Here is a 22,689-nt window from a genome sequence, read left to right as displayed (position 1 = left end):
TCCCTGTCACAAAGATAAAGTCGTCTCAAACTGGTGGGCGTTTTCTGTTTTTTTTGGGGGTTTTTTGGGACTTTTTACTCCTGCAACATCTTTCAACATTAAGGACGAGTTTTTATGTGCAGTTAGATATTTTTGTTAGTACACATTCAGAAAATACTTCAGAGGAGATAGTAAATTATGCATCCAGTATGTGTCTGCTGACTGTCTGCGTTTAGACCGCATCTCAGGCTCCAAAATCTTTTATATTTTGTGAGAGAATATCATTACTGTTTAGGGAGTATATCAAAGTTCAAATCACAGTTTGACTATGTGAAAAAAAAGTGAGTTTTCTATTAATTCAAGGATATACATGTAAATTGGAATTCTTCTCTATTTTGCTTAGAAACAGACACAGTGACTCAATTTGTGCACTTCTATATATCTGCGCAAATATAAAAATGAATAAAAAGTTCATTTATGCACATGTAAGTAAGGCAACATGCAGCGAACAGCAGGGTGGTGCACATAATTAGGTCAAAAAGCTAACCCATGAGTTATCGTGGGTATGGAGCAGAAGGGGAAGGACCTCCAAACTGGGAGATAATTGTAAATGGAGACTTGCTGTTTGCTAAATTCTGTCTTCGGTGAAAAAGGGAAGAAGAACAGAGTCATGAGAGCAAAGCGGCCATCTAAAATTTTGCCTGGCGATGATCATGGTCTTCTTGCAATCAATTCATCCATCTTCTACCGCTTTTCCATTTCCGGCTCGCGGAGGAGCTGGAGCCATTCCCAGCCAACGTTCCGGCAAGGGGCGGGGTACTCCCTGGACAGGTCGTCTGCTTTAAATATAAACCCAAATTCAAAAAAAGACTGATTATTTCGTATGCTTATAGTCTTGCAATACATTTTCCTGTTCTGTTCCTCGTCATTTTTTGCCAAGTCCAATGGAAAACAAATATCAACCAGAGTTATATGATGAAAGTTTAGAAATAAGGATATTTAATATTATTGCAGGGGTTTGTTTTTTTTTTTCAGAATTTTATATTGATTGAGACAAGAAGTTGATCAAAGTTAATTGAATTGAATTTGATGTATTTTTGCAACCATCCCTGATCTGACAGCTCAATTCTTTCAATCAAAGTAAATGTTTTGGACAAGGCCGTATACAGTCATCTTTTAATGTGAAGGATAATTAGCTGACAGATGTAGATTTTAAAAATAAGAGTTGGTGTTGTAATCGTCCACAATTGTTACACGATGATGCTCAAATCCAGCATCTCAGACAGTTTGGCTCTGTTTCATAACTCCAATTTCTTCTTCACAATTTCAACTGTTCGCATGATATTATCCATTAAAGACAACAGATAGGAGTTTCTTTGTTTTTCTTTTTCACCTTGTCGTATTATGGGGCCTCAGAAAAGAAGTCACGTCTTTCAGGATTCAGAGGAGCTGACCTGAGGCTTCTCCAATGTTACATGCCAAAAGAAAAAACACCCCACCACAGTGTCTACCTATTCAGCTACAGTGGTCCCTGACCTTTTGTGAATCTTTTCATATTCAGTTTTAGCATTAAAGGAAACGTCTGGAGTCACTTTAAGTCGCTCAACAGTGACCAGCTGACTACAGTCCAGGATGAAAAGTATTAATGCACATAACCAAAGAAAATGAAGCAAATATCTTCATTACTTTGACCAAATCATAATTTTGGAAAAAAGCTAAAACACAAGCAACTATGACAAATAGCACAAAGCTCAACGCTATAAAACCAAACGCTACAGAACCACAAGTTTAAATATTGACCAGTGGTCAATTATGGTCAAATATTTAGTTCATAATACCTTTCAGTTGGGTCACTGAAGCTATTTGTTACTGTCTGACTGTTTTCTTGATGGGTGGTCTGATCGTGGCTTTAGTTTGACAAAATAATCTTAACTAAGCATTGTTCTATTCCCACTTCTTCCCTGCTGATTTGTTCATTTAGGCTGCTCGGTGAAAGAGAGGTGCTGATCCTCACTGACCGATTCAGGAAAACGCTTTAATCACAAATTATTCACAATTAAAATTCATCACAAAGTTGTAGAATGCCTGACAGCTGGTTTTAAAGCTCAGTTTCTGGATACAGTCTGAGACCTTCGATCCATTCACTGTATTAATTTAGAACCTAGACCTGATTTAAGAACACACGCAATATGGAACCTTTAATAAAAAGGGTGCAGCTTCAAGTTATTTCAAAAATCGCTCGCCCACAGAATGTTTTCCCATTTCAAATTCAATTCCATCGCTATGCACAGGTTGCTTTAATTTGCCCTTCGTCTCCATCACACAGGACAGACAGCTTCAGCTCACCAACTGTTCAGCGCAATTAAAAACTTAATGACACACTCCAGTTCAGCCTGTCTGAGCCTCCTGCACAATTCATTGCTATAACTAACCGATTAGCTCCATGGAGAGTTACAAGCAAAACAGAAAAGAAGAAGAGCATGCAGAGTTGACTCATCTCAAGCGACAACTCAATCTACAGTGCCAGCAACCCTCACAGCGTCAACCGCAACTATAAAATTCACACGGTCTCTATTTCACTGTCATATCGACTGCAGCCTCTGGAACATTTATAGATGTGACAGTATCGTTCCTGGGAGAAGAATGCGTGTACCTGCCAGTGAGACAGAATATTAAGCGGTAGGGGGTGAAAGAATGAAAAGGAGAGATAAAGGGAAGAAAGGAAATACCAGGAGAGGGGAGTGACAGAATGACAAAGAGAGAGAGTGATGAAGTGTGTTGGATTACAGGGTGACATTGAAAGGGAGCATCTCTGCCCCTTCTTTACGCCATTTCTCTTCCAGTATTCACCCGCACTGCACTCTTCACTTCCAGCACTGTCACACCCACCCATCCCCAAGAGTGTCCCCCAGCCGCCTGGTGGCATCGCACCACTGCCTGCCAGCACTCCGGAGTGTCACAAACATTTTCCCAAGGCGGGCATGAATGAGATCATTGTCCTTCACAACAACACAGCACGGCAGAATGCAAGCAGGGGGAAGTGTGGGAGGGGGAGGAGGGAGGAGAAGGTGAAATGAAAATGAGAGGAGATCTGACAGGAGACAAAGAGAGTGGATGAAAGAAGAGTTCGGGAAAACATAAGAAGAGAGGATAAAAAAAAAAAGACAGTTGACACAGTGGATAAGAGTGCAGGAGAGGTGACAAAGAGAGGAATAAGGAGGACAGTAAGGAAAGATAACAAAAGGGAGCAAAATGATGGATGAAAAGGCTGAGGAAATGAAATAGGAAGAAAGGTGAAAAACAAAAAAGGTCAAAGAAAGGAGGAGCTATGTGGCAGGAGGGCAGAAAAGAAGAAAGAATAGGGTATGATAAAGAGGAAACCAAATGTGAAAGGAAAAAAAAAAGGCAAAATCGCAGGTGAGACAAGATGTGGATACAAAGGTTAAGAGAAATGAAAGTAAAGAAATGGAGCGGCAGGAATGAATGAATGCAGTCTATATTCTGAGGAAACGCAGAGTGTGGCTAAAAAGCAGAAACGATATAAAATTTAGGAAAATAAACTTGAAATTTTACTCTAAATGGAACCAAAACACCTCACCTTGTTGATGAGAGAGGTCAAAGGTCAAAGGGGAATGGACGGACAGATTAGATCTGACGCTAAGGCCGCAGTCACTCAGATAAGCACTCTATAAGAGTGGTGAGCGGAGATGCATCAGCGTAAACGACAGCAGTTGTTTACTCTGTTTACTCTTAACCATCTGACTACATGCACCGTGTTGCCGAATCTGTCTTTTCCAATTGATTTAACAGAAATGAGTCCGCAACCAACAGGGTAAGTATCATGAAAATTATCAAAGGAATTATTTAAAGGAATAAAGGGAAATATTTCACAGATGTACTGGCCCAAGGCCCCAGACTTTTGTGTGTGCGTGTATGTATGCACATTTATCATATAGCTCAACTATGATTATTGAGTTACACAATTACAATACATCGCGATGAGGGCGTGGCATGATGGAGATTTTGGGATTTTTCCTCAATCTTTGTAAACTGGCTTCCCTTTGTTTTGTCATTTTCTTTTTACCTGCCTCGGGATGAAGCATGGACAGCTTTCCATAAGTTAGCACACTACATTTAGCATTTATTCCACCCCCAACAGTAATATAGCCATTTTGTTTCTGTATTCGAACAATAAATAATAGATCATAGGAGCGTTGACAGGTCTAGAAGGCAGACCTTGCATCCATACTATATATACTCATATAATATAAAGAGAGAGACAATAGCAGTGTTCGCTCTACTGTCTGGAATTTGAATAAAGTGGAATCAGCTCGAGGGCAGCATTCATTAATAAGCTGCTATCCTTTGAATGTTAAACACGCAATATGCACTACCTTGCGGAAACAACACAACCACTGGCATCAGCATCACACCACCTGACATCACGTATACTTATGAACAAAGAACTGAATCGACTCCCCCTGACCTTCTGTGTCTCTTTGTCATTGAAAGACCTTCGATGTTCCCAAATTACCGGATAACGTGGGGAGAAGAGATGGCGCCTGAGCTGAGCGGTACGACGCACTCCTCAGGCACAGTTGTACATGCGAACTGCATGAATCTGCCTTTCATTTGTCAGCCAGTGAGTTGTGACCGACTCCTGCTGAACCTCATCTCTAAACATGAGTTTTCGATTTTGACGCAGCACAAACTTTTACACGAGACACTAAAACTGTTCAGTTTCGTTTTTTCCTGTGCGGTTTCCAATGGAATTCTAAGTTTACCCCAGATATGATGTGCCCTAACCATACTGTCCTGCGTGCTGGGGAGTTCTTCTCGCGAGGCCAAAGATAGGCCGAAAGCTGTCTTTAACCAGTCTGACTCACAACATCACTGCAAGCCATCTCTTGTCAGAGCTTGGATTGTGAGACCGGTAGCAGTAAAGATTACAGAGCACTGTGCGTTTAACCAGCTTTTTTTGTTACTTTATTCATTTATGTTGTTTCTGTCTCAAAAAAATAAAGCGCCGACGTGACTGCTGGAGAAACAGAGCGGCCAGTGCGTATGTGTCAGGTAAGACGGGGCAGGATGGGAAGAGCTCATGTGGTGATGTGTCCTGAAAGCGAGGCTGGCTCAGTGACAACAGTGGCTGACCTGACATTTTCAAAATCTTTATGCATGTACACCCCTTTCGTCCTTGAAAGACAACAGACCTGACATTTTGCAATGTGTCCTCCCCAGTTTCGCCAAATCTTTGTTAGCCTTTCCCAGCAGGTGACTCCACTGCATTTTTGATTGCGTCCTCGGGATAGACACACACATTGTTCTGTCCTGGAACGTGAATGCGCCACGTCACAGTGAGTCAGCACCTGAGCTGGCCCGGGCTGCGGCTTTTCACCGCTTAGAGGGATGGACCGCAATATGGGCGTGCTGGGCTTTGTGTGTGTGCATTCAAAGTGAGACGCTGCCGTGTGTTTGATTCAAGGCTAAACAATGCAAAGAAAGAAAACAGCCCAAGGTCCCATTTCCTTTTGTTTTCAACGTCTACCTGCTCATGAAAAAAATATGACAAATCAACCACTCACATTTTCATATGAATAGATGTCTGTTGATGCAGCGCAACAGTAACTCCAAGTGCACACACTTTAGACCATTAGGCCCAACTGACTGAAAAATAAAGTTAATATAAACAAGTTTTTAGGAGGCTTACTGAGATAATACCAGCATATAAAACAGCACAGTGTCTTAAAATTAATGCATTTCTTTGCAGCTGCACCTTAAGTGGATTTTTTTGTAGAGGCATAAAATTTTGATGAGCTTTGAATTTACTCAGAAAGACAATTGGCCAAGAGCAAATAGTCTTGAAAACACTAACCAGCGAGGGAGGGAGTCCAAAAAGCTTTTGTCCTCCTCTGCCAGTTTAGACTTCCCCACAAAGTCTCCTGATTCCCTCCCTTTGTTTGCACGCACCTTACCTACTCAGCTATTTATTCTCCTCTATCAGAGGCAGAGTTTCAGACTCCAAACTCCAACAAAACAATTGGTGTTTTGTGTGTAGCATCAAACTCCTCACCTACAATGTGGGCAATGTCCAAGGACACACTTTGAGAAAGGCTACAAAGAACTGTACAGTAACTGTTACGATTTGGACTGCAGGCTGCTTTCCAAAGTGGAACCACAACAACAAAACGGTCCTGTCTCAAAAAGAAAGTTGAAGATAAAAGGTGGCTAAAAAAATGTTTATCTGCTCTTGCTTTTAGACAGTCTGGCAGACTTGACAGATTTGTTCGCTCTGGTTCTCTGCTAACTGAAGATGCAGACATCTGAAGGCTAAAAACTGAATCTCTAAAATTCATCTGGTTTTCATAGACTCTCTAGGTAAAAGCTACCCTAACCACTGATGCTGAATCAAAGCAGGTGAAGACAACTCCCATGATCCCACACACTATCTTTTGTCTCCATTTTGATTGCACTCGTAGCAGCAGAGCTTACAGAGCACCTTGGGTTTTTTACCACCTTTACTACCGACTTTATTTATTGATATTGTTTCTACCAGCGACCCAACTGGTGTCTCGAAGACAAACGTGATAATATTTTTAAAAAACCATGCAGATGCTACAAAGTTCTCTTCACCAAAAGCCAAAACCTGCAGTAACATAAACTTCCAGCTGCTCTGTGAAACGTGGGTTACAGTAAAGTCCCTTGAAGTACAACTTGACAAGACATTAAATTCTGTCTTTGAATCTCCACAATTTTTCTACAGAATCTTGTCAAACTCATTTTTCTTTTACTCGTCATCTCAGTTTTTCAACTGTATACATTCTTCTAGATATCTGATATGTTATATAGATTTAGCTTTTTATTTTTGCAGGATGTGTAAAATAATTACTATCCACTCACACCAGTGTTTACAGCAGTATTTTGATGTGTCACATCGATGAGATGAACTGAGAGCTGCCACCACAGCCACACATCTGTTCCAAATATGCCTGCCTTACACAGTAAAACTCCTCAATTTATACAACTTAAAATTTCAATAAGACTAAATTATTCTGCACTGTTGTAAAACAGCGTCTAAAGTTCACCTAGCTGTTAAAATAAAACCAAAATAATCCACAGAACACGGAGACAGACCACAATGAACAGCAGCCAATAGCAACAATCACCAAATGGCAGCCGTAAGGCAACTGTCAGGGGACACACAAACCCAAACAACAAACACATAGCGGCCACAAGCAAGTCTGTTACATTGTCAAAAAAAGGGAAGTAAATATTGGATCAGCCTCAGTAGTCAAACATTGGGTGAATTCAAACCAGATCCACGATTCAGTTTGTAAACTGAAAAATGCTTTTGTCAAAAGTTTGTAACATTATAACCACTTTGTCCGAGACAAGGCGGATCAAAGAACTTTGCTACAAAGGTGCTCTGAATGTCTAAATACGTCAAAGTTTGTCATTACTGGCATGCTATAACTGGAAAGGTCAGTTAGAATCTCCACTCCAATTGAAATATTCAGGACACTCCAGGAACTATAAGCACATAAATATCTTTATCATTTATTAATATTTACCATAAATTATAAAAGCTGTTGTAGCGGAGTTGACTCCGCTACGAGACCAAGACGACACCTAACATCTGAGCTTAGAGTGCCACAGACTGTCATCAGCAGGTTGCAACCTGGAGACCTGTCCGGAGTTGTACCCTGTCCTCACCCACTGTGAGCTGGGATTGGCTCAAGTACCAGATAAGCGGTAGAAGATGAGTATTCAGGCATTAATAAGCTTTAGTATGTTTTCTGTTGCCAGATTAGAGAGTTGTGGTGGATACATTTTAAATATTCCAGCTCCACTCAAAGACTTATTCATAAGATTTAGAAGTAATGCGGTTGACTTGAATAGTTTGGAATAACGAATCTCCTAGTTGTTGTTTTCAAGTGAGGCGAGGACAATTAAAAAAAAAAAAAAGGGGGGGGGGGGGGAGTCTCATTGATGCATTCTGTCAAACATTTCATTTCAGTATGGAAATGAAAGTAAATCACATTCTAAAAAACGGATGCCAAAATTATTTATATTCATATTTGTATTGTTCCTTGGAATAATTTTCACTATCTTGTCTTACAAGGACCTACAATGTTTACAGTATAAAATGTACACAATGTCATTTACATGTATTTTTTCGATCAAACAAACAAAACACTGCTGTAACCCGGAAAAATCTAATTTTGTGTCAGTCCGGACTGTCACATCTCATGCAGAGTTCCTGCCTGTGGGCGAGGTAAACAGCACGTCAGCAATCTCTGGCCATGTGCGGACAGGTCAACAGCTATGACAGAGGTGTGAGCAAGAGCAAGACCGTTTAAAGGGTTTCCTTCTTCTTTTGTTTTTTAATGAAGCTGGGATCTTTTTCAGACATTTTATTTTTTGTGCCTGACTGCTGTACCAGCTGAATTAGAAATGTTTTCACTTGTGAATGTCACCATGAGATTTTTACCGACACATAGAGTGAACCATTTGGCCAAAGGAACACCTCCTAATCTATCAGACATCAGAGCAAACTCAGAAAGCTGCAATGTCAAAAATCATTTAACAAAACGTTTAACAACACCAGGGGAGTAAGAGAAGCTTTTATAGCTTTTATTTCCTCTGCAGCAGCTGGCACTTTTCAGGAAAATGAAATCTACAGCTGTGGGGGGGGGGGGAAATAAGTGAACAAAAAACCTACATCGTTCTGGATTACTCTCCATTTTCCAGGGCAGTTTGTCTGCAAAATGGTCCATTTGCATTGTTTTTAACTGCTGTTTGGCTCCTGCGGGAAAAGATAATCCCAGAGCAACAACAGTATTATCTCATGCAAAAGAGGAACTGAGCTTTTCACACAAACACAGGGAGGTCAGCAATTGGCTGAGAGACAGCTGTCGCTGCCACCGTCAGCCTAAAAGAGCGAGGAGGAGGCCGAGTCCGCTCAGCTGCCTCACTGCTGTTATCGCTGCAGACACCGTATCACCTGTGTGTGTTTTTTCTGTCTGTGTGTGTGGGCGAGAGGGAGATTTGTGTCTGTCTGTGTATACATTCAGGGATCCGCTGCTCACGCCACCTGCATATTCCTGCTGATAATGTAGGGACAAGGATGTTTACAATGTCTGGGTGTAACTAAAAGATAGTGGAATTAGTCTCTGGTGAGGAGAGAGAGAGAGTGAGGAGTCAAACAAATATTTGATCCATGGCTGATTTTAACTGAATTAGCACAAAGAAAGGGTCGAATGTGTTTCTTGTTCCTGCTATGCTTACTTAAAGTTTCAAATTCAAACGTTCACGCTGATATACTGTAGCTTACACACTCTTTAATGCGAGCTGTCCTACTGCTGGTTTGAAGACTAAATTTAATTTGGCTGTCAGACATTCAGTCTGCAGATGGTGCATAGTGGTTATCGAAATCGCCTCCCACAACAAGCCACCCCACAAGACGACACCCTCAATCCACTCAAGAGCTGTGTGGGTCAGGAACGGCTAGTCCTGTCCAACATTCTTCTTCCTATCACCAGTGGACACACTTAAAATACCTCATGTTTTAGCCCCAAATGCAGTCCAACTGTCTAACCCTGGAATGGTTTGTCTCCATCTGTTCTGTGAGCGGACCCCTAACTTTCCACCAGATTATTTTCATCTTTAACTTCCTTCAGGGAGATGTGATTTGTGCTAAGGCATGATGTAGACTGACAAAATACACGTAGCTGAACACCACCCTAGAAGTGGTACAGTAGGTCTGTTGATTGCTTTTCAATTCCATTTCATGTCATCCTCATGTTTAGTATTTTTAGTATCTCTAATTGCCTGTGTCTGTTGTGTGGAAATAGAATTTCTTTCTAAAAGAAAAAACAACATGCTACTAATTTGAATAGAGATTAAAAAGACCTTCATTATTTATGTTGCCAACCAAAGATGATAAAAATCTGCCAGCAACAGTTGTCATTGCAGGCAACAAAATAAATGGGCAGCAGCCAGACATGAGAAGGCCTCTTTTGTCCTCTGCCTGAAATCAAACACCGATTGCTGGTAAGTGGTGAATCTGCCAGCGTAACTATGAGAGGTGATTTCAGTAAATGTAAATAAAAGCTTTCATAAACACGACTCCAACCTATGTGTGTGAGCTCTCAGGGTTTTTTAAGAAGTTTTCCGAAGCTGCAGAGACCAAGGTGACATCGCTGCTCTTATCACTGACATCCAGCCATAATAGCAGAGAGAGACTGAGCTGAGCCAGCTGACCAGTGCTGCCTCTGCCTGGTGGTTTGGCAACAGGTGCTGCGCTGTGTGTGTGTGTGTGTGTGTGTGTGTGTGGAGAGGGACGTACTGTAGGACTAAAGCCAGCAGGCACAGAGCGGGTCAAAGGGCAGGGTGAGCAAGGAGAGCCAATTTTACAAACAGCCCAGACTCTACACAAACTGCAGTTTGGTACCACCACACACAAGAAAATGGTTTAGTGGTAGACTAAAGTGAAAATACAAATGAAAACAATACATGTCCGTAGCTATGTTTATCCATTCCTGTAGGTTCATCTTGCTTTAGAAATACAATGCCAAACACAGTACACCGAGTGTATGCTATATGACATCTGGCTTGGCATAATGCCAATCCAACCTAAAAAAAAAAAAAAAAAAAAAATTGACTGCTACTGTTCGGTTCTGTTAATGCGAAACAACTGCAACACCTGCTCCGGCTGTAATAACCAACTGTGTTTCAGACATCGCTGTATAACTAACTAAACTAAATAACTAAAATGCGTTCTGGTGAAAAGAAAAAAAATCTCTAGTGACTGAAGCCAAACTCAATAAAAGTTGATTGGGGGGGGCTGGTAGGCGGGGCTTAGGGTTGTGGCATCACAAAGTTCCTGACAGTTGATTTTAAAGTTCTTCTCTCTGTGGACTTAAACCTTTGATACTTTTACTGTGTTAAAATAAAACAAAGACCTGATGCAGGTCTACCTTTAGACTACATGGACCTGGAACTCAACCAATAAGACAAACATCTCTTGGAATCCAGAATCTGGAGAACTAAACCCAAAATGCAACTTTGCATCTATGAATTGGTAATGGAAGTGATGACCTTGTAGCAGCTCTGCCTCAAAGACATGTTTGCATAACTGAAACTCTTCCCTTCACCCACACAATGACAAGCTGACAGTTTCTCGAAAAGACGACTTGCCTTGCTCATCATTTTCAGTTGTTTCTTACCATTTGGATCATTTCCACAAACAGTTTATGTGCTACAGAGCAGATGGCTAAGTAGGCCTGATTTTCATATGAACACAACACTGCAGATTCTGCTGACAGCTAAGAACAAGTCTAACGGTTTAATGACGCCGAATAGACAGACTAAAGATCTGACGTACAGAATTATTTGTTTTATGTCCCACATAATACTCAATTGCAGAATAATGAAATTTACAGTAAAATAAATACAGGATTGAAACTCACTGGTATCCAAGTTTTATTACAAATCCTCACAAAAGTGCAAACAAGTTGGCGTTAATTCTGACGCACAGCTTGAATAAAGGCCCATAAAGCAATATTCCACCTATCAGTCTTCCACCCACACAGCCAGAAGAAAACAAAACAGCGAGTGTGAGAACAATCTGCTCTCGCTCTCTGTGCTGATGAGCTGTTTCACCGTCTGATGAAGCCTGTGGAGTCGGGCTGACGCCAGATGTCCCAGAATAATGGACTTTTCTTTGTGTACCTGTTATCTCCTCGCCAGGCCCTTGGAATGGCGAGCGGGCATGAGGGGCCGCCACATCTACATCTGAGTGATCTGTGATTATGGATATGGTGGTGATGTGGCGTGATTACAGTGGCAAATGAGTCCCTGTGATTGGAATTATGAACATCCTGAAGATGATTATGGCTTTTATGCAGCACTTAAGAATGCTTGTGGGCTGTCTGAGAAGTTTCCTAAAATGGAAAGAACACGTAAAAAAATAAATAAATAAATAAAAATATAAAAATCAAGCGGACTGCTGACACACTCACAGGTTGCTGCATTGGTGGCTAATGAGGTCCACATCACATCAGGTTGTCTATCTGAAATCAGACATCAATAGAGCAAAAATACAAAAAGGTTAGTTTGGTGGAGGGAAACAAGTTTGTTAGTAAAAATATACTTACTGTATTTTTCGAACTTAAAATCCTTAAATTTTCTCAAAAATCAGCAGTGCGCCTTATGTATGAATTCTTGTGCTTGCTGACCTCAAACCAAATTTATGTGGTACACTGCGCTAATTATGTAGTGCTGGCATGCAACCATCATCCAACATTTAGTCAGTGTTACCTTACTATAATTAGACGTCAAGCCAACATTAGGTTTTTAACGTAAACCCAATTTTCAAATCCATAATCCAATTATAATAAAATTTTGGATACAACATTGTTCCAACGTCACACTAACTCCAGGCGTATGCTATCGCTAGCAACAATAAACCAATCAGAGAACAGAACGCAGTACGCTAACCCCGCCACTTTTTGTAATACTGGTATGCACTGTGGGGCAGCACAGTGGAGTAGTGGTTAGCGCTGTTGCCTAACAATAAGAAGGTTGTGGGTTTGGTTCCCGGCCTGGGGCCTTTCTGCTCAGAGTTTACATGTTCTCCCTGTGTCTGTGTCCAGGTACTCCAGTTTCCTCCCACCATGCATGTGTAGGTTAACTGGAGACCCTAAACTGGCCTTAGGTGTGAATGCGAGCGTGAGTGGTTGCTTGTCTCTGTTTGTCCTTGTGTGTTGGCCCTGCGATGGACTGGCGACCTGTCCAGGATGTACCCCGCCCCTCGCCTGATGTGTGCTGGGAATGGCTCCAGCAGCCCCTCGACCTGGATGCGGATAAAGCAGATGAAGATGAGTGAGTACGCACTGTGCTTCAAAAAATATTACTGTACATTAAAATGTGAGTGTATTCTTCTGTATTTGTCACAACTGAACAATATTCTGAGTTATTGTGAATGAGTTGAATAAAGTTCGACTTACCTGACTGCTTTGTTTCACTTTATGTTTTATCATGCGCCTTATGTATGAAAATAGACCCGTTCGTTGATATTGCGCCTTATGGTCCGCGAAATACTCTACAAAAGCTGGGCTATAACAAATACCAATAACCTTCCAACCCCCCCCCCCCCCCAAGGGAAAAATGAGAGCCCTGAGAGCGACTGGAACCCTGAACCTGATTCGAGGTTTAATGATTTAGACTTCACCACTGCCTCCTAACGACATATTATAATAACTGAATGGACTATGTCTAATGTGAATTACCAGCCTGTAGATGGAGAACTAGACTCTGTATCACCTAAACAAGCAGGATTCTGTCATAACAAAAAGGCCTGGTTGACTAGCCTCTGCTGGTTTGGGCAATAGCTGCTAATACATTCAGAGTAGGGTTTGATAATTGGAAAAACTGGTCTCTCTACAACTGAATCAGCCATCCAGCCTCAATAGAACCTTCCCTGCACATTTAAAAATAGGCAAAATGCTTTGAATTTACAACCCACGCTACACAACAGTACTTATTCAGAATTAATTTTAGCTTAAGGGGTATTGACATATGACTCCAAACTGGCTACTATGTAAACAAACAACCAACCACTCTAGTATCTATGACTGTAATTTCACAGGCAAGAACTAAAAATAGCCCCTTCCCATCTTAAGTGATATGCTGTTTATGGATCAGTCCTTTGTACTTCCATGCTCATAATGCAATTCAGCCTAATAGGATGGAATGGATCTTGGGAAGGCAATTGATCACAAGAAATATTCTGGGATCTATAAAGAGATGAATGCAGTCCTATAAAATGAACAAGGCATGACAACTTTCATGCACAGTTTGTTGTGGTCTACATACAAATGGTCAGCTTAAGGGCCAGCGTAAGACCGAAAGACCGAGGGTGGATCAGCCCTGCACACAGTGCAAGTGTGTCTGTGCTGCTTTCAGAGTCCAGTTCTGAGGGGGGAATGTCTGAAGAAAGTACAAAGGGCCAACCGAGTCCACAGAGGATTGCTCACAGTCTGTTTTCACAAACTGAAATTTAAAACCAGCCGTCATGACTTCTGGAACTTTGTGATGTCACAACAAAGCAAAACAGAGTGTCCTGCCACCATCCAACCTGACAGGATTTGGTTTATCTGGAAGTTTCTGCTAGGAGATGTAAAACTAAACTAAGAGGGTTTCTGGTTATTAAAGCCACAGATACATCAACCCTTCAAATTTAAGTGTGAAATATTTGACCTTTAAGTAGTTTTAGTTCTTTAAGGATGCTTTATAGCCTCAACAGAAACCAGCATCACAATCAGGGAAGATTAAAAAAAAAATAAAAAATAAAAAAAGGTGCTGAGAGACAGACACAGTCAGCACTTGCAGTTGAACTGATCCCATAAAAGAGCAGAGCGAATTACTCGACAAGAATTTTTATGTGCAAGCCAATTCAGCAATAAAACACAGAAAACGTTCTCCAAACAGAGCTGGTGTGGATTCAGGAGATGCTGCTCCACCTTATTACACCTTCTGTTCTTTCCTTTCCTTCAGATCAAAGAGACACGATGGTGGTGGGGAATAAGCTGGCAGTCATACGAGCTAATGCAGAGCTACAAAAGCTTCTAATGAAACATCTAAAGGGCAGCTGCTGCGGCGGCTGGTTCAAAGTGACACGTTGAGGGATGTCAACAACGGCAAAAACTGTAACTTCAGCTCACTGCTCTTTTCCCTGAACACACCACCACCACACACACACACTATTTCTTTTGCTGGGTGGTAAAGTGGGAGATTGACTAACACCTTCTTCTTTTACATATTTCCCATAATTTAATTATATTTCTGTTTGATCATTTTATAGAAAACAGAAATGGTGAGACAGCTGAATGTGTTGTGTTCTGTTATCAAGTGGAAAGAAACCTGTACATCATTTATCACTGTGAACGAACTGTGCTGGCTTTGCAGAAAAACTATATATTGTGTGGGCTTGTGGGGAGTACAGCTTTAAACTGGGATTGATAAAGTATATCTGCAACAAATGAGCAAGTATTGACGCTGTAACTGCTACAAAATTTATTACCAGAATTTTACTAGAAAGTAGTTTATTGACCCATAAGCTTTGCCCAGGATCCAGTGCGTACTCTGTATAATGTTAAATCACCAGAGCCAGGCAAAAAACAAAACAAAACACAATCTAACAACAAACCAAACCCCTTTTTTGGTTTAGAACACAGGTTGTGCTGCTACAGCGTCACTTGGTCTGGCATGATCAGCAGTTTATGGTGTTTCCAAACTCTAAATAGACATTGCTGGACGGTCACTTTGCTAATTATATTACTCTTCTCTATTTGTGTGCTATTACACTAAGTTTTCACATTTACCGTCGTTTACCGTTTATCATGTCGAGCCTAAAATGTCTTGCGTGTGATGCTGATGTTCAAGGACCGGAAATGGTTTTCAGTCTCACTTTTGATCTACAATTTCTAAATGTCTGAGTAGTAAAGCGTTTCCAGTCCATAGCTTTTGTGTGACTGTTGCAGAAAGGGGAAAAGCTGCATTCATGGACCAGAGTAACAGGATGCTACTTTACACAGTAATGTTCCTGTTCAGCAGCGGAGAGCTCGTCATGTGTCAGAAAAAGAGATGCTGTCATTATGCACCAGGTTTAATTGAATTAGCTTGGCTTTAGCCAGGAGAGAAGCCTGAGTCACGTGTGCTTTTGACATTACAGACTGGCAGTTTATCAGAGTAGCAACAACTGGCAGTGAAACCCAATTCTCCACACAGCCTCTACTTTTAGACCAGGAAATCAGGGGGTGAAAGGTTTCATGGTTTTAAAGCATGAAAGGCTGGAGGCCGACAAAGCAGCAGCAAGTTATAGGTCATTTAAATAACCCGAGGGAACTGCAAGGCTCTGACATTCGTCTGCAGCTGTGGGAGGGAACACAGAGACAGAAAACACCTGACATCCTGCAGGTTTTCCTTTTTTTTTTTTTTTTTTTTTAATGGAATGTATCTCAAGTTATGAAAATAGATCTCACGTTGAAATAAGAAATTAGACAGTGGCTACAAAGGGTGCAGCTATAATTGTGTGTGTAATGATGGCAACGGGAAGGCATGTCAGAGAAGCGTCACACCATTTGCTTTAGATAAATGGCACAGCTATTACCCCGTGTGCGAGGTGACAGCTACACAGGCATGTGTTGGCAGAGATACAGCAGGAAAGCAGTGGGAAACTCTTCCAGCGAACAGGAAACATGAGCCACAGTGAAATAAAATATTTCCTGACAGCAAGACAACCCTCCATCATGAAATGTACAATACAGAGGCAATTTCTGAGACTGTTACCTGTCCCATCCCGCTAAATGTTGACCTGTGCATCAAAGGTTTCACAACAACCACAGTATGTTCTCCCAAAAACCTTGCTATGCTTCTAAAAAACAAACAAACAAAAAAAAAAAACAGACTGGCAAAATAAAGTGTTTTACCAACATTTGTTAGAGGCAGAGTTGTGACAGAGACTGGTGGCAGTTAAGGCCAGTGGATTTAGCCAAAGAGTCTGTTTTAGCTTAACATAGCCAGTTGGCAAGCTAAATAGAGGGACTGTATTTTGAAAGATCAGCAGTTCGCTAACATGCTTATTTTGGATTAACAGCATCCCAGTTGTTGCCATTTTGTGGCCAACAGTCATTACAACTGATTGGAGAGAGTGATGCTAGACAAAAGATGGAAAAACTTGCAGCCGCGCTACATAGTCAGAGATGCATACATTTTTCAAAATTTTTTTTTATGCTGGCTGCAGTATAATCCAAAGCATACTCATTTGGGTTGAATAAAATTAAAACCCACTAGCAGGAGCTGCGCAGGAAGTCAATCAGCTCTGCACAGAATGGCTCAAATTCACTTTTCACAGAACACATTTTCACAGGATGTCATCTTGTCACTTCTGTCCAGCCCTACGAAAGGCTCCATCACACCTAAAAGGACCAAATATATTTTCCTAGTACACACACATTTTTTTGTGTAGCTATCTGTGAAGCAGTGTCACCAAGACGCTAAACGGTGACATCCTGTGACTGGTTTGGTAGTTCGCCAACTAGAAGTTAGGGAGATAGTCATGTACCAACTTAGAATTTGGACTCAGCTCTGTGACAGTTTGCCAGTTTAGACAGTTAATGAGCTCTAATATCTTCTCCTGTTTTGACTAGGAAAAAAAATAAAAAGGTGTTTATTTCATTTCTTTACGGTTTTATTCTTTAGGCTCAGTCTGATCTTACCTTGCTGGATTTATTTGGTTCCACTAGACACTCATGCAACCAGTGAGTTTGCCTTAATAGCAACTCAGTTTCTGAAAATGATCCAAATAGACAAAAACTGCACAGCACGTTAGTTGATGAGTACACCTCTGTAACCACTGCGCCTAATGAGGACGTTAAGCCTGTATCTTACATAACTCAAGAGAGCAGCGCATGGCTTTTCTCTTTAATCTATGGATGCAACCAAATAAAATGATGGAAAGGTATTGACATACACAATGAAAATATTATGTAATGCACTGAAAAAAAAAAAAAAAATCACGTACTAAATCATGTATAAGTTGAGCCGGTCTCTTCATATAGACTATCTATGGTATCTATATATTCCGCACAATAGAAAGAAATGAGGTGAAACGATTCTTTGGCTTGGTTGAAAAATGAAAACTTGGCCATTTTTGTAATGATTAGCTGATCCAACTAAACTACAGCAAATGTCTTAACTTAACGTGAAAGCTTATTCCCAATGGGCTCCTAAACCTCTAGTTGAACATTTCCTGTTCCATTCTAACAACAACAACAACCGCTCTTATTATTCATCAACAACAAAACATTTTATAGAAAAGATATGTACACATCTAATAAATAAAGGTATAAACCCATTTCACGGTCGAATACAGTTGTTTTCTCACATGCTTTTTGTCCATCAGTCTTTTGTGAAATAAGTCTCTGTATTGAAAAGGGTTGGGGCTCTGGTCTGTAGAAACCACTACATGGAAAAGGGGTTCTCCTGGAGAATGGAGCTCAATGATGAAGCGGCAGAGGGAGGTGCAGCCCAGGTCGATATTCATTCTCCAGCTGAGCGTCCAATTAACCTGCAGATAAAATCAATTAGACAGACTGCTGACAGTGGAGCAAAGAAATCCAAAGTCAGTTAAAAGGTGGACTTAATATACAGGGATCTTAGGCTGCTCAATTCAGCAGCGACAATCTTGCACTGGATAAAACTCTCACTGATGTGGTGCTAAAATATTTTTATTCAATTATAACTAAGGACTTTATTTTCTGCATAAAAGACAGAAGACGTGAACTGCTGAGGCTTTAGCAGATTTTTAGATATGAGGTCATGGCTCAAAGAGCTCCCCTTTTTTTGAAAGATATTTAAAATGCTTTATTATCTGTTCAGCTAAAAAGTTATATTCCTATGAGCTAATTTCAAAGAGGCATGTTAATAACATTGAAGATGGGAACTACTGAATCCTTTTTTCATGTATGTAATTTTTTTCTGGTCTAAGAATTGACAAATTGAAAGTAAAGCCAAAAAAAATTGTCCAGAAATATGTTAAAACTGACTTCAAAGATGTGTTCCATGTTAACTGCCACAGTTTTGCTAAAAATCTTAATCTAATCTATCTGATTGTTGACTAAAAGGCAGTCTTCCTTTAAGACAGGGTGTAAGGAGTAGTAATTCATCACAGTGAAAGCATGCATGTGCACATTCCTGATATCTGTAATAATGTTGCGCTGGGCTGAATCTACGTGGTGCCAACAGCCATCGTGAGCCTCATCAGAAGGCCACGTGTGTCTGATGTCAGACAGCTGATCTCACCCTGAGCCAGGAGAGAGCTGCACACACTGAGCATCAGGAGTTCTCCTGACGGGATTTGTTATTTACGCGTAATTCTTGCGTCCTGACGCTTCATTTGGAGTCACTGACACCTATTTTTTCCCAGCTTCTAACATACTGAACTATTTTGCAAAAGGCATATTATAAACTTATTCCACCGTAGGCTCAGCCTTAAATATTTCTTTCGCCGATTCCAAAAACCTCAGAGTCATGCACCTTTCCTGAAGCTGTAAATAAACAGGAGACCTGCGTAATGTAGATCTATTCACCGCCGCGCGTAAAGACAGAAGATATATTTTGGACAGAGGACGCCTGCTTGTCTCAGACACCAGATCTCTGTGGGGGTGTTTTACCCCCCACATTTGTTTCATCTCCATGAGGAAGAGAGGGGTTAGATATGCCTACAGAAAACTTTTCTTTACGCCAAAAAATAAATCCACATCTTGTGCGATTTTGTCTCCTGGAAAACGGGTCACTGAGAAAGGACTGAAACATGCGATGCAGAGATGTCCCCCATCAAGGTACAAATATCCAGGGAACACAAAAGAGAAAAACGCGTCCTTAATTTGCAGGGAGGGATTCCCGGGTGGTCCCCGGACTCGAGCCCTCCACCCCCTCCCCCCCTACCCCCACCCCTTCTCTCCCGCTCTCTCTAAAGTCGTCTTACCGCTAATGGCGCACCAGTGTCCGCGCCACTCGCCCGCAGATCACGCAACATTTGGCGAACTGCGGACCGTCTTCTGTCCGGGCATCTGCACGACCAGCAGCTGCTGCTTCTGGCGGGTGGACTTGACGGCCAGGATCGCCTGTCGGTTTTTGTACTGGACCATCTGCAAGGTTATCTCCGCGTTCCAGCCCTCGTCCTGTGGGCACCTGAAGTCAATCTCCTTCCCCTCAGTCATGACCACCGTGAAGTAGACGTACTTGCCTTTCCGCTCCACACAGTCCACCGTCTTCATGTTGGCGAAGTGCAGCTCCTTGACTTTGCCCATGTCCCCGCCGCCGTGGTGCGGCTGCTGGTCGTGCTGCTTGGGCGGCAGCAGCAGGACGCCGTCCTCGGTCAGGACGCAGTGCTTCTTCTTCCAGAGCTGCAGCAGCCCGTCGCTCCGCTTCTCCAGCAGACCCTCCTTGAAAACCTTCCTCCCGTTTTCCAGCATCTTCCCCCTGGACGCTGCAGGCTGCTCCCGGCTCCCGCACTGCACTGCACGGACGGACGGACGGACGCAGGGTCGGCAGTCTAACCCGGGGCAGGAAGAGGCATGGGCTGCTGCTGCTGCTGCTGCGACTGCGGCGGCTGAAGTGGAGGCTCCTGTCTGCGCTGCTGGTCACAGTGTTAGGAGGAGGGGGGCGGGGAGGGTCTGGAGAGGTGCACCGCCCCCCCGAGTGGCACCGGCTCACTATTTAGCCCGTCACAATCAGAGCTTCAGAGAGAGGCAATGGTCCAGATGACTGAGTCCAAACAGCTCCCAGTCTGTGTGTAGAACACCGACAGTCTGAAGAGGAACTTGTTGACATGTGGGCGGGTCCTCACATTAACCTAACAGCTGTAGCTGCTGAAGACTACTGTACAAAAACAGTAATTGAAAAGCCATTATGTGCAGTTATGTGAAACAACCATGTCAATTACCTTTCTGGGTAATTGGGTTCCTATAGGATTGGTGCATTATTTCACTTTGCCGTAACGACTCTGTTAAAGCCGGAGTGTTCTGCATATTTCAGACTATTCAATGTTATTTTTCGATTTTAAATTTGTCCATGCAATGATTATGTTGATGTCCTGTGAAGGGTTTGGACAGGATCGCTTATTGTCTCAGCTACAGCTGGCCATGTTTGGGAACAAGTCTCTGTTTCTGTAAGTCGCTGCATTTGTAATGGTATGTAATGGTTTTTGGGCCCGAGTTGCGTTTGATGCTGTCATGTTCACTGCCACAGTAGACCATATTCCCCATGGAGTAATCCCCAAGTGAGCCACACTCACGACATCACAGCAATGGTGCCCTCTGCTGGTACAAGACTTTTCCTAAAACTTGTTCAAACTACTCATCAGTTTTTCTAAGACATAAGGTTCCTGACTTGAACTATGATTGTACAAAAACAAGTCAATCATCTCTGACATGTTTAACCAATTTATTCATGAACATACACGTACAGTTATTGAGTACATTAGTATTTTTGTAGCATAGCATTTTGCCTTGACAACAGCTGCTCAGAAAGACCCTACAGAACCCTGTCACGTTCTTTTCCAATGAACATGATTTGAATACTCCCTGCAGAATGAGAAGTACCCTGGCTCTCCACAGCGGACACAATGCTGCCCAACACAACACTTGGCTGTTTAGACTACTAACAAGGCATTGAGAATGGACTGGGGAGGATGCAGGCTACGTTGCGTCTTGAGCCCCCTCCTGGTTTTAAATATTGCTCTGACATGCTTCTCTGTGGCCTTCTGGGTAACATAGTAAGGAGGGTTTTGGGTGGGGAGGGCAGTGGATCATTGGCCACACAATGGCCTTATCACGCTTCCCCTCTTTTCTTTCACAGTGATAAAAATGGACAAAGGCCTCAGGGGCTGAGGTCTACAAAAGTCACCTGACCAGTCGAAAATTGGCGACAAGAGGTAAATGTCATGAACTGAAGAGAAGTAAAAGGGGGATTGGTGAACCTGACAGGCCGATACACTCCCAAAACCTGGTCTGGCCTTTCTCCGTCATCCCCTGCACTACATCAACTCAAACCTGTTCCTGTTAAGTGCACCTTCTAAGGTACGAGAGGAACTAAGGAGCACAGGTTGGACCTACCACAGAGCAAGATGACAGCACCATCCCTGTGCGCCTTTATGAAGAGGGTAGAGGGGGTGTCAAATTGCTGCTCACAAGGAGTACTCAGTTAACAGATGGCAGGATGCTACTGGTACACCACACACTCAAACCAAGTGCTAGAGAAATGACAGCCATGCCACTGTGAGCCTACAAGGAGCCTGGAGCACTGGATTCCTGGGGCTAAGAGGCCCAAACTGGCCCTTTTTTCCTACTCTCTCACACTCTTCCTCATCCAAGGAATTCTCTGGAATGTACAAGAGACCCGACCAGGCAGCACCGAGCCCTGGGAGCGACCCATGACACAAGCTGAACCAAGAAGTCAAAACAAACTTCATTTTTGTTCAATTTAGCAGAGTCCAAAGAGATGTGGGCTCCTTCTGAGAGAGAGGTACACTAAAGGTGCCAGCCTGTCTGCTTACTGGAATGTATCAAGAGTGGAAAGTAGTCGATCTTAAATGGCACAGGAAGTGGCCAGAAACACCAACTCCTGATCTCATGCTCTGCAAGATTGGAACCTGTAATGGGTGCACAGCTGTTGGCCACCCATTTGTTTTCCACCTCAAGAGCTGGAAATGCTACAGTGCTTTTACAAGTGCTAAAGGCCCTGCTAAGTATTATATATATTAAAAAAAAAAAAACAAAAACAAAACACAGATTCACCCTGGGTCAACGTGAACTTACCAATCTGGAACTTATGGTAGAAGTGGTGATGGTGATAGTGGGGTGGTTATTTATAAACTTGACGTCACCGTGATGCAGTCTAAACCACAGCTGTTGTCCAAGAGCAAATACAACAAAAGACTTCACAAGAACCCAAACTAGTTTAGCAGTGAAGAAACACATTCATGCTTTTTGAGGGAGATTTTTCCTGTATTCTATCTATTTTACAGAGAAGGAGGAAGAGAAGGAAAAAACAGGTCTAGTAAAATACTATGTATATTGAGCCTCTCAGCTCCCAGTATATTACCATGAGTTTTTTTGTAACAAAAATCTTGAAACCTTTTTT

General features: G+C 42.1%; 1 protein-coding gene across 1 annotated transcript; it reads right to left on the bottom strand.

Annotated features, from left to right (window-relative positions):
- Positions 1 to 15,967: 15,967 nt before the first annotated feature.
- phlda1 (pleckstrin homology-like domain, family A, member 1) lies at positions 15,968 to 20,168 on the bottom strand. The gene is made up of 2 exons (XM_029495242.1): positions 19,532 to 20,168; positions 15,968 to 18,112 (listed from the first exon to the last, which is right to left on the bottom strand). Exon 1 carries the CDS (start codon positions 20,019 to 20,021, stop codon positions 19,572 to 19,574), a length of 450 nt encoding a protein of 149 aa, XP_029351102.1. The 5' UTR covers positions 20,022 to 20,168; the 3' UTR covers positions 15,968 to 18,112; positions 19,532 to 19,571.
- Between the last annotated feature and the right edge of the window lie 2,521 nt (positions 20,169 to 22,689).

The sequence above is a fragment of the Echeneis naucrates genome, chromosome 23, assembly GCF_900963305.1.
Source record: "Echeneis naucrates chromosome 23, fEcheNa1.1, whole genome shotgun sequence".
Lineage (NCBI taxonomy): Eukaryota > Metazoa > Chordata > Actinopteri > Carangiformes > Echeneidae > Echeneis > Echeneis naucrates.
The sequence above is the reverse complement of the archived record's forward strand: the minus strand, read 5'-3'. Positions and strand labels throughout refer to the sequence as shown.